The sequence below is a fragment of the Trametes versicolor genome (assembly GCF_000271585.1).
Source record: "Trametes versicolor FP-101664 SS1 unplaced genomic scaffold TRAVEscaffold_5, whole genome shotgun sequence".
NCBI lineage: Eukaryota > Fungi > Basidiomycota > Agaricomycetes > Polyporales > Polyporaceae > Trametes > Trametes versicolor.
In genome coordinates, this window is record NW_007360325.1 from 297,061 (window position 1) to 309,560 (window position 12,500).

The 12,500-nt window shown below is 59.0% G+C and overlaps 3 protein-coding genes across 3 annotated transcripts; 1 reads left to right on the forward strand and 2 right to left on the reverse strand.

Annotated features, from left to right (window-relative positions):
• Positions 1-1,691: 1,691 nt before the first annotated feature.
• TRAVEDRAFT_121879 (uncharacterized protein) lies at positions 1,692-4,976 on the reverse strand (the record flags this gene model as incomplete). The annotated part of the gene is made up of 9 exons (XM_008039435.1): positions 1,692-2,086; positions 2,151-2,806; positions 2,855-2,993; positions 3,046-3,222; positions 3,280-3,662; positions 3,713-4,033; positions 4,086-4,279; positions 4,335-4,706; positions 4,764-4,976. Coding segments are annotated over 9 exons (2,850 nt in total), but the record flags the coding sequence as incomplete, so codon positions are not given.
• A 2,837-nt stretch (positions 4,977-7,813) lies between these two features.
• On the reverse strand, positions 7,814-9,314 carry TRAVEDRAFT_46453 (uncharacterized protein; the record flags this gene model as incomplete). The annotated part of the gene is made up of 4 exons (XM_008039142.1): positions 7,814-7,937; positions 7,990-9,016; positions 9,076-9,133; positions 9,186-9,314. The coding sequence occupies 4 exons, from the start codon at positions 9,312-9,314 to the stop codon at positions 7,814-7,816; spliced, it is 1,338 nt and encodes a 445-aa protein (XP_008037333.1).
• Positions 9,315-9,660: 346 nt separating this feature from the next.
• TRAVEDRAFT_121953 (uncharacterized protein) lies at positions 9,661-10,536 on the forward strand (the record flags this gene model as incomplete). The annotated part of the gene is made up of 2 exons (XM_008039436.1): positions 9,661-9,894; positions 9,958-10,536. The coding sequence occupies 2 exons, from the start codon at positions 9,661-9,663 to the stop codon at positions 10,534-10,536; spliced, it is 813 nt and encodes a 270-aa protein (XP_008037627.1).
• Between the last annotated feature and the right edge of the window lie 1,964 nt (positions 10,537-12,500).

Genomic DNA, 12,500 nt, shown 5'->3' on the forward strand with positions numbered 1-12,500 from the left:
GGCGGGTAGCTCGGCGTGGCGGCGCGCTCTGGCTGGCGGGACGCGTGCAGCGCGTGCGGGTGCAGTGGGTAGCTCAGCGTGGCGGCGTGCTCTGGCTGGCGGGGCTCGTGCGGGTGCGGCTGGTAGCTCGGCGTGACGGCGCGCGCTGGCGGATCGGTGGCTGCGAGAGCGCGGCGTTGCGGGTGCTGCTAGGCGGGCGCGGCGCGCTCTTGGTGGCGGGTGGTTCAGCCGGGGCAGCAGCTGCGGTGCGGGCGAGCGAGCAGGTAGCTCGGCGTGGAGGTAGGGGTGGCCGAGCGGGTGGGGCGCGTGCGGGCGGGCGGGTAGCTTGGTGTGGCGGCGCGCGCTGGCGGATCGGTAGCTGCGCGAGCGCGGCGTTGTGCGTACTGCCTGGTGGGCGCAGCATTTTGTGTACTGCTACGTGGGCACGGCGTGCTCCGGCCGGCGGGTGGCTCAGCCGGCGCAGCGCGGCGCGTGTGGGTGGGCGAACGGGTGCGGCACGTGCAGGCGAAAGGGTAGCTGGGCGAGCACGGCGTAGCGTGTGCTGGCGGGATAGGGACAGCGTGAGCAGGAGGATAGTTTTGGGAACGATATTACGAGACATACCGCTCAGGACTAGCGCAGGCCTTCCGCAACGCCGAGATTGAGAACACCATGGCATGGAATCGGTAGTCTCCACGGGCGGCCCCCGACTTCGCATGGATGCGATGTAGGCTGGCGGTGATGTGAAGTATTCCGCTGCCGACGGAGATTTGTTGTCGTGTCACTGGTGTGGTGGAGGGATTCGGATATGTGGGTAACAGGCTGCAAGGGAACGCAGACAAGCACGTGTCCGGGTAGGGCTACAGGAGCAGCGTGGGCATATGAGAGCGCGGGCGGTCATAACGCAAGGTGCGCAGGGGACTTGAGTAGGCGACAGGTCATGCTAGGCTGCAGCGGACGCAAACGTTCCTACACCTCTGTTAGCCCATCGAGCAGCCGGACGCATTGCCGTAGCACTGAGGAAGGAGTACTCACAAGGACTATAAAATTGGCAAACTATTACATGCACATCCCACTCCATCGACACGTGCAAGTACATCGTACACCTGGCCTTCGAGCTTCGAGAGTGGAGGATGTCGCTTTGAGAGTCGTCGACTAGTGAGCGAGTAGCGATTGGAAGTAAGCAGACAGGAGGCAGGACGAAGGAGGCAGGATGGGGGGACTGGGAAAGTAGTTTAGCGCCGAGTGTTATGGTGACGTGAGCGTCACCTTACTGTGACTTTCCCAGCTGGAAGGCATATGCACACCCTCGTCCTGCAGTCTAACTGCCTATGAATATATTCTTTAACATATACTATGACGGACAGGAGATGCATGAAATATATTTTGGAGTCATCTGGCTGGCGTTAGTGAGCCAATCAAATTACGAGTTCGAGAGCCAATGAGAGCAGAGAACGGTGTGACTGCTTGATTAGTAAGCGAGGAGAAAGTGCCCATGATATAACTCGATTCCTAAAGTGGAATCGGAACTACGCCGGCGAAGTCATTATTGTCGTACCGTTGGACCCGCAGGACTCGTTATGTGACGTTGTACTATTACAAGACGAGAGTGCCGCTCAATGGAGACAGGTACAAGATAGTATAGCGCGAAACACGGTCATAGGAGCAGCTAGCAGGCGCCGATGGACCATCGGGTGACAGTAGAAGATATACTAAACCTGGACTGCGAGGGACGAGGAACTACCATGCATCATATCAAACACCGAGTCACCGTCACCTGTCTCCAAAAGCGAACCCCGCAGTACAGTAGCAAGCTCGGAAGTCTCTCCGCTCAGCTCTACCCAGTCAGGGACATCTCGCCATCCCCTGCGGCAGAAGTCGCGCATGGAGCGACGAATGGCGGCTTGCCGGGTCGCGTACGCGTTAAATCCCTCGCGGTAATCCGCGCGGTCGCCACCAGCGAAGCGCGTGTCCACTAACGAGGTCCAACGCGCGCACTCCCACTCGTGATACGCGATCACCCGCCGCATCTCCTCGAGGAGGAGGTCGACCTCCTCCGACCAACGTCGAGCCCGAGCCCGCGCCTTGCACCATTCTGCACGCAACGCTAGAGGGCCAAAACTGAGTAAAGCAAATTCGCACAACAATGGACAACTCACATTCTTGCAGACTAGCAGCGACGCGCTCATTCGAGGGCTCCTCACCCTGCGAGCTGGATACCGTCCAGATCCACGATATGGTTCGGCGCCCTTCGGACTGTCCGTCCGCGCCGTCGGTGATATGGCGAATATCGCCATCCTCTAACTTGCGGAGTTGCTCTTGCCACCCCGTCTTGCACAGGACGCCGCAGAGGTCGTGGAGGGCGGCACGCGCAAGGCGATACCGGGTGGCGTCGAGGGCGACTTTACTCTCGACCTGCTTGACGATCGTCATGGCGCGTGTGTTCGGGCGCTGGCCGCGGGCGAACCGATCCTTGAACTTGTACAGGTGCGTGCGCACCTCGAGGTGGCCCCGAAGGTCGTCGAGAGTGTCGAAGGCCTGAGCGTACCGGAGGCGCCACTCGTGTTCAAACAGGGTGGTAGAGCAAGGACTGGCCGGATGGGCTGCGGACGGGAGCAGCAGGGGGATATTGAACGCCAAGGATGCCGACTCAGATTCGGCCATCATCCGCGCGCGCCGCGAAGCGATAGCGGGCATGTACAGCTGCTGAATCCCGGCCCATGCATCGATCCGGCGGCGCAGAACGTTCTGACGTTCCTGGAGGCGTGCGCGCTGCAAGTCAGTAGCGTGGAGGTGGAGAGCATGATAGTCGGCCTTGAGACGGATCCTAATTCGCGATGAGATACCGTAAGTATGAGAGGACGAGGAGACTCACTGCTGGTCCTCGAGCTCGATTCCGGTGATCACTACACCGCTTTCGGACAACTTCTCGTGCAGAGAAGTTGTCCGACCTTCATTCAAAGCGAGCGCGTCCTCTTCTGTGAGCTGCCGCTTCACCGCGGCCTGAGTGATGGCTAAGAACATGAGTGTCAGCGCGAGATCATCAATACAGGGGGCACTACATACTTGGCCGCTTGATGAGGAACGGGTTTGGGCTTGAGCGATCGGCTTCCCACGACACGACATTGCTCTCCCACAGCTCCGCGGTGTCAGCGGGCAGAGACGCGGTATACTCCTCAAACGCAGCGACGTGAGCTTCACGCTCGGTGACAGCGTTCTTGACCTTCCCGAGCAATGACGAAGCTAAGGGGTAGCACCGACATCAGCATGAATCAATGGTAAAGGGGGAGAGCGACTGACGCAGGCCAGAAACCTTCTGCCAGTTATGGTGGGCAAAGATGTCATCGAGAAAGTCACGGCGCGATCCGGGGCCCATCTCCTTCGTACTCGCCGCAGCTCCGTTCGTCCTCCCCCACCCTCGCTCCGGAGCCTCGCCATCGTTGCGCGCCGAGAACGGCAGGAAATGTAGATTATAGTCTGCGCGACATTGCTCGCGGTGGGCATTGATGTGGAACTTTGGGATAGCCCAGGTAATGGTATGCGCGGAGGTGTCGAAGCCGTAGGTCTCGAACCGGCCTTCGATCTTCCGGTCGTAATGACAAGCGATGTCATACGACGCGGCGATCTCTCGCGGTGCATTACGACGCAGAGACGAATACAGCAGGTAATCGATGTTAACGAAACTACAAATGTGTGAGTACAAGGGTAATCACAGGAACGAGACATCACTCACCGCTCGCCTTTCTGGAGATCACCAGACGAACAAGGGCGCTTCATGTCGTGCCTCGCGCAGTCGACCGTGGCAAGACCCGAAGCCGCGAGGCCGGCAGCACTCTTGAGTGTCGCAAGCTTGACCGCATCGTGATTGTTGCAGTGATCGGACGGGTCGGCGTGTAGCGTGTCGAAGGTGGCGAGGTGATCCTTGTACGTGGTCTCCCTCACCATGTAAGAGGAGCCCTCGTTGAGACTAGGATCAAGCAAGTCCGACGAGACCTTCTTCCGCTTAAGCCGGAAGTTGGCGTCTATCCCGATAAAGAGCCTGTAGAGCCACCTACTTTTGGTGAGCGACCGTGGTGCTTGACATCCTATCCTGATCGCAAACTCACCCTTTACTTTTAGGTGCGTCCTCCCACCCGTCTGGAAGGTTCCTGCCCGGTTGCGGGCAAGCGGGGCACACAACCGCGCATGAGCCGAGCTCCCTGGAACTGACGCCATCGGCGTCGTGCCGACAACCCGCGCGTTTGATCGACTTGAGGTAGCGCCATTCACGTATGATCCTCATGAATACATGATAACGGTCCTAACAAAAAGTGAGTCACTAGAAAGAATATACGATATTAAATTAATCAACGTACCTTGGGGGGATGAACACCAGTGTTCTCGGTGCGGCGGACCAATGACGTATAAAACTCCCATCCCGATATCTTTGAGTAAGCGGAAAGGAGCTGGAAATGTTCGAGGACTTGGAAAGTAGCGGCGGTCTTCGGATTGATAGAGGTGGCAGGATACCAGCGTGTTCGAAGGAGTTGTGTAGCATGTGGGAGAGCGTAGCTGCACCCACAGAAGTCTACCCCAAGTGGGACAACCCCAGACATGTCGACCAGGACGAAGTCGTCCCCGAACGCAGGCTCGGGACAGCGACAACTGTCTCCGGGCTCGTGGCCGAGCTGAATACGGAGACCGAGCGACTTCAGGGTAACTCGACTGAAGTGGTCGCCGTCCCATTGCTATGGAGATATATTAATATAAGGTATAATGGGCGGCGAGCATACAGTCAAACATACCAGTATCCGATGAAGATGGTGACGGCCGTGGTACGCGACCGTGCATGACTGGCAGTGGAGACGACAATCGAGGCAATCATCACACCTGAACATTGCTGGTTCGGTGCAGCCGCCCGGACAAACGCCGCTAGTGAAACTGCCGCGCCCCTCGAGGCGCAACAGCTCGTCGAGGTAATCGTTCGCATCCTCGAGCCACTGAAGAAGCGGTCGGTCCTGTGAAGATGTGAGTGTCAATATGAGGATGGGGGAACGATGCTAGACACACTGCAGCTGTCCGTCGACGAGGAACAGGGTCTTCATCAATCTCTGCGAGCCGGGAAAAAAGGTAGTCGAGGTCGACAGGGTCGGACGATGAAAGGTCGACGGCGCTGTCGTTGTAGGAGCAGTTGACGGGGGTGAGGGATGGTAGCGAGGAGGACCGCGGTCGCTTGCGAGGCTCGCGCAATATGCTGGTGAACGACGTCCGGTGTGAGACGTGTGCGTCGCCGTGTGAGATATCGACGTGACGGTGACGGTCAAAGGAGAGAGTAGTGGACGCCTTCGCCGCGTTGTCGTCGTTGTCGTTGTCGTCGTCGTCGTCGGAGATGGTGTAATGGGTCACACGCTTGCCACGTCGCGAGCGTTTCATGAGGGAAACGAGTCGGGTGAACCATGGCGGGGCCATTGACGGCGAGAAGATATCGAATGGCGGGGCTGCATCAAACCGATGGCGTCCAGCTTTTGTCGAACACGCTGACAGGGACGTTCCGCCACTTACCATGCGAGACGAGCCCAATGGGACGAACACAGCTAACCATGGCATGGGGTATGTTGCCGGCCCCCGTCCGATAGAACCGCGGGGCATTTGCATTTCCCGGTATTGTTCTGGGGAATGAAGAGCCTGCTTTGAGACGGCATTAGACCGGATGCGCTCGGAAAAACGGGGGTGGTGGGGCAGCAGAGCACGCTCCCGACGACGCCCCAGACGTACCAATGTTCTGTCAGGGTGTCTCGAGGGAACACCATGAAAGCCAATATCGACTGTCTTACTCATGGTATGGGACGTGGCGGGGAGACGGAGGGCTTGCCAGGTACAGTCCGAAGATGGATAGACGAGCGGTGAAGGCACCGAGCGGTGAGCACGAGGTGAGATTGTGATGAGCGCGACGTGTTGATCTTCGGCATATGGATCTGCATGGAAGGAGGGGCCATTGAGCTGATGCTTGGCCCCCTCGAGGACATCGGATACCTACGTGGCAGGCCCAGGCTGACACGTTCCAGCCAACGAAGTGGACCTCTGCCGACCAGTACAAGATATCAGTGCATGTCGGATTGGGAGGCTAGGATGAGTACTTACCAGCGCATGCACAAAAAAACGCGGCGGGACAGTTGACCGACATACTGGAAGTGAGAGAGAGAGAATGAGCGAATGGGGAAAGAGTACCGTCAGAACGAGATCATCCGAACGCCAGGCGCCCAGCGCTCAGCGCCCAACGCCGCTACGAACTGGCCAATCAGGTGTCGAATAACGGTATACCTGACAAAGTGGAATATCACTGAATCATTGCTACAGACGCATCCCGAGGCTTAGTCTCATGAACATTCCGCCAGAAGTGATGTGTTGTATCATGGGATATGCGCATATTATTGGTAGAGTCCAGGTAACATTCCGAGCACGACGATTCTGTGTTAGACGTTTAGAGCCCCCGGTAGAGAACGTTCGAACATTAGAATCCATTCAGCACTCCAGAGCCATGCAAACAAGTCCTGACTGCCTCAACAACACATAAATTCACCCTCGGGTGGGGTCGTCTTGTCTGTACATACGCAGCACATCTTTCATCATACGCTGCCACGGCAAACTCCCCGTCCTCCCGCATTCTGTGTATCCAGAGAGCCCTTCCCGTGTGCGCGTCTCCCACTCCTCCACGAGTAAGCAGACTATCCTTGCTCCCCAATCTAACGCGACTTCCTTCGCCTCCCTGTCTTCGTCGGCAATTGCGGATATGTTGAGAGCCGTCCAGGCCTGTATTCTAGCAGCAACTTCCCGGGTCACCGCTGCGTTATCTTCGATGACCTCGGTGTTCTTCCAGCTTTCATAGCGGTCCCAACAAAGCTCGACGAGTTTGTTATACTGAAGCCCTCCGAGTAATCCCACAACAGTGTTCCACGGTCCGCCTGTCGCCCGTTTGCCCAAGTGTTTAAGCACGATGTGGTCGGGGCGTTCGAATGCGTACGGCGGCGTCCATAATCCTAACAGCGGCCCATCGTCCTGAACGGCGAGGGACACGCATAGAGCCTTGTTTGCGCGCGCGAGCAAATTGGGGGGCGCTGGTAGACCAAGCAGTGTGTTCTTCTCGGCTTTCTTTTTCATGTACTGTGTGTGGTTCTCCTTCGTTCGTGCCTCCCGGCCGCTAGCGTGAGTTGCCATGAGCACAGTGCGAATGTAACAATTTCTGTACTTGCACAAACCTGCTGGTCGCGCGATATTCTTTCGCTTGTCTCCGTTTCGCAACGGCCTTCGAACTCAAAGTGAGATGCTTCGCGCGGCGCCCCATTGAGCTGATGGGAGGTTGGTAGCAGGTTGCATGAGGTACACCAAGAAACAACTCGAATTGGGGACACACGTGGTAGTTACAACAAAAACGGCGCGCAGGGACATGACTGATGACACTGAGAGCCCTATACTATGCCGCGCGACACTGACAGTCCGTCACACGACCTATACATGGCCGCGCGCGACGTACTAGACGACGGGCGCGACCTACACAACACCGCACACGACCTACACAACACCGCACACGACCGACACGACGTCGCGCGCGAACTATACAGTACTGCGGTACTGCGACGGTGCGCACGACCTTTTCGACACTGCACGCGGCGTCCTCGCAGCCGCGCGCGACTCCGTAACTACTGAGCAAGATCTAGGTATGACTATGTATGGTTGTTCATCAGCGCATTAATGTATCAGCGAGGGAAAGGGGTAACGGGACAGAAGGAGGCGAGAGCGGGACAATTGAACGGCTACTTTCAAGAAACGAACGAGTCCTAGCAGGGAAGGAGAAAGTCTAAACCTCGCGCACGATGTTCATGTCGAGCGCGTCTTGGAAGGCGCGCTCGGCTTCCTCGCGTGTGCCGAAGGATCGCGACGCGTTTCCGCGCACGCCTGTCACGGACCAGACAACTAAAGAGCTACCGAAGAAGTGAGCCTTGACACTACATGAACGAGAGAAGCCGAGCTTACTGGTTGTCAAAGACGCCGACGCGGCGTCCGCAAGTGACAACGTACCACACCTGGTTGGGATCCGAGGGCCCGTCTGCAGCGGCCGCGGCCGCGGCAGCTGGTGCCGCCGGCACAGCGACGGTGGGGGGTGCAGCGGCTGCGACTACAGCAGGAGGTGCAGCAGCAGCGACCACGGCAGGGAGAGGAGCGGGTGCAAGGACGGGTGCAGTGGCGGCGGCGGGTGCAAGGACGGGCGCAGTGGCGGCGGCGTGTGCGAGGACGGGCGCGGTGGCGATGGCAGGTGCAACGGCCGGCGTGGCAGCGGCAGGCGCAGTGGTTGCAACTAAGGCCGGGGGTGCAGCATTTGCTACAACAGGCACAGCGGCGGCAGGGGGTGCGGCAGCAGACAGCCTCGTGGCAGCTCCTGCTGGCGGTCCCATGGTAGAAGCACCCCTCATTGAGGAGAACCGGACGGGCGTGGCAGTTGTCGTCGTCGCAAGCGGAGCTGCAAAGGACTTGGAAGGAATGGAAGCTGAGGACCGGTGACGGGAAGGACCTGCCGCTGCAGGAGTCGCAGCCTGACGAGTGTCAGGGGTGGACGTACAAGCAGGAGCCGCAAGCCGGGAAGAGGAGGACCGAGGGTCAAGACGGGTCAAACCAGCCGACGTATTAGTGGTGGGGGCATCGCGAGAGCGGCGTACAGTAGGAGCGGGCTCGTTGCGCGAAGGGCTGGGGCTGCTCGCTCGGGAGGAGTGATATGTGCTGGCCGGGCTGGAGTTGTCCGCATCGACCCCGACCGCACTGGTGGTGGGGTCGGAGTCGCGAGACAGGGAAGAGCGAGCGTTGTGGTCGGGGAGGTAGTCGGGGAGGTAGTTCTCCATCCAAGAGGAGCCGGGGGACACGTTGGACCAGTAGCGGCGATCGCCGGGATCGCTTGGGCCACTGGGCGCCACGGAGGCCGAGGCCCTATCGGAGGTCTCGGGCGCAGCGGATCCGCTAGGCGCAGCAGTTGCGATGGGGACCTCTCTGCCTCCACCCTCATCTGTACCTGTTAGGGTATCGTCAGTAACTATTCTGTAGTCGCCACCGCGCTATCGCTCACCATACATGTCCCTCTGAAGGCACCTGAGGCAGGGCGGCCGCACGCGCCGGTTTGGGTCGAGGACTGGATCAGGAAGATAAGTTACGAATCAACGGCAGCAGCATGCGTGGACTACGTGGTACGTGCCATTGCTTCGTTGGGCGATATGGAGCAGCAGCTCGAATAGCTGCGCGATGCTGAACCGCGGGGACGCGAACTGTTCGTCCGCATCCCCACGCTCCGAGTCACCCGAGTTCATGGCCATGAGTGCGAGAGAGAGAGGGGGGAGTATGCGAGAAGGATGAGGGTGACGCAGGACAGCCAGCGTTGGGACTGCTTTATAGCATTCAGGCAGCCTCTATCAAGCACATCATTGGCTATCGACGTCGCCTCGAGGGCATGCATGCAGGAGGCCAAACACAGGCAAGTCCTATACCTTTGCAATGTCGCCCAATTTGAGAACTGAAATTCCACTACTCACCTTAGACAGAAGCTCGGGACTTCGCACCCGGGCCTTCACATATCCTCCCCAAGGAGGAACTTTTCTCATTCATCCCCCCGCCCCTCCTCCGCGCTCCGACTTCGTACGATCTCGACAAAACACATATTCAATGGCACCTCCTACCTGGACTACACCCGAGCAGAGCGAATGGCTCGTGTCCATGAAGCCGGCGTTCCATGAGGCTCGTGTCAAGGGTCGCCAGAAGACCTGGCACGCGTCCTTGTGCCTCAGTTGGTTCGTCAAGTGGCCCGAAATCAAGGTTCTCTTCGGCGACGTTCTCGACAAGGACCTTACCCCGGAGCAGAGGGAGACGCTCGCAGCTGCCGAGCTCAAGAGGAAGGCGGTGAGCTGGATACATACTAGAGACGGCAGAGATAGAACATCGAACTAACGCATTGTGTTCCAGCAACTTACGCGCTGGTACCAAAACCATGCCAGCGAGTCGCGCACGGCGCGCGCGGCAGCTGCGCCCCTCCCTCGCGAGGTCACAGGGCTCACGAAGACGAGGCGGGCACCTCACGCGAGGGAGGTGTACATCCGCATGTACTACGACGAGGCCAGGCGTGACCGTGTCCGTGCCGCCCTCGAGGCCGCCCGCAACGGCAGCACTCAGCCCCTCTCGCGCGCCCAAACCTTCTCGATCACGCGCAAGACCTTGGAGGAGATATACGAGGCAGAACCGGCCGAGGTAAAAGACGCGGTTGCCCGGCGCGTTGATACGGAGAGGCGCCTCTTGGCCATCCCAGCTGCCAATGCGAACGCGGCCCCAAACCGGACGCCGGAAGATTATCAGCGGTATGTCTCGCATCCTTGCCCATCGCACGCCGCGCACCTCATTGACGGGATTAACAGTGCGATCAATGCAGCCCCCGGGTGGCTTGAGCGTATCGTATCGCCCATCGCGGACGTGTGCGGATGGTGCTTCACCGTCGTGGGGGCAGGCCCTAGCCCTCAGGAAGGAGGGGAGATTGCCAGTTTTGCGTGAGTCGATGCACTTCGTTTGAGTCGCGCGCCGCGTGCTTATCGCTGACGTACATCTTCAAAGCTGCCATTTCGGGACCACCCCAACTGGGCACACCTTCGAACAGGCTTCGCCCAATTTCAAGGACCAGTATATTCGTCCTATGGTACATTTTGCGAAGGCAGTATACTGTATGTTCCGTTCACTACTGCTAGCTTTCTGAGCGGAGGTACTGAACTCTCTACAGCGCGCGACGAACGCGCGAACAGGGCGCTCTCTCTCGTGCAGCCAGATTCCGACTCCATGGCGACGTCGGAGCAATCGGAGTACGCCGCTGCGAAGACAGCCCCTTTGGCTCTGCAACCGTCTCCTAGCCGTCTCATGGGTACGCGCACGTCGACCCTTTCTGCAGTACGACTCCCGAGCTCACAGACTTCTCCAGCGCCGCCCGCGCCGTCCGCGGAGGCAGTCCTCGTTGACCCGCTGTGGCAAGTCCAGGCGGACACTGTCCCATCCTCGGCGGCTCTCTTGGCGGCCACTTCCCTAATCGACTTCGCTGGCGTCGGGCACGCGTTTCCGCTCAGGCCCAACCAGGCAGACGATGACGATAGTCTCCTCGGCCTTCTTGAGTACGACGACGGCGGCTCTGCGTACAACGGCTTCAACATGCCGTTTGACTTCGAGCGAGGTGTTTTCGTACCCTCGAACACTTCCGCAGACATCACCACCCTCGACACCATGCACACGCTTGGGCCTGGACCTTCCGGCGCCACCGGCGCCACCTCTCTTGTCAACTCGTCGCGCCTCGTGCCCGCCCCCTCTTCGGAGACCTCCGGCGACGCCCCTAGTAGACATCCCCAGCCTACTTCGGGATCGACTACCCCTCCCTCCTTGCCCACCTCTGATTCGGACATGACTGTGGACCGTCTGGGAGGTACTCTGGCTGCAGAGGACGCGCCGATGGAGACCGAACGTCCTCAGCGAGCTCGCAAACTCCCCGGCCGCTACTCCGAGGCTGCGGAGCGTCCGTCCAAGCGTACGAAGGCGAACAATGGCACCGCTAATGCGAACGATGACATGGCGCCGGCGCGCGCGACGCGCACGGCGACAACAGCCGTTGAGACGGATGCAGGGGCTGGAGTGGAAGGCAGGGCGAAGGCGGGCTCGGCACGCAGCCGGGCTAAGGCAGGCTCGACGCGCGGCGGGGCTAAGGCAGGCTCGACGCGAGGCAAGGCCAAGGTGGGCTTGCGCGTGACGCGCGGCGGGGAAGCGACCGGTCCTGCGTCCGGCGATGCAAACGGCTCGGCGCGTGGTAAGGCCAGTGGTGCGACGCGCGGTAAGTCCGCGCGGCGGGGCGGCGCGCGGTAAGTTCGCGCGGCGGGGCGGCGCGCGGTAAGTTCGCGCGGCAAGTTCGCGCGGTTCTGGCGTGCCCACAGCTGCAATGTATATAGTACAACTTTCTCGTTTTCTTGTCATCCTGTCCATGCATCAAGGTCCCTCCGTAATCAATGGCATCAGCTGCCATGTATTTAGGTCTATCGTTCTTGTCCTGTTGTTCGTGCCCCGAGTTTCCTCTGTAATAGTGTATATGTACATAGTGTCTTCTTGACAGCAATATGAAGTTCTTGATGTAATGTGGACCGCGAGGCTTGGGGCTGCTCGCCTTGGAGTGACCAGATGACTGTCTTCTGCGCAAGTACTGAGTAGTAAGTACGGAGCGCTGAGTGCTTAACCCTCAATGCAATGCTCTTAGACTCTGCCGGGATTTACGCGGGCCGGTATTTCCGTTCAGTCGATATTGCTAAGTCCGAAGTTCTCACATATCGAGCTCGGAATGTCAAGTCATCGAGGGGCGGGTAATCTGCATAGGCTGCAAGTAAATGTTCACGAAAGTTCTGAAGATGGACAACCATTTGGAGGGGCACTGGGTTCTATGTTTGAAACATATCTCCAGTACGGGAATTAGCGCACATTGAATGGAATCGACG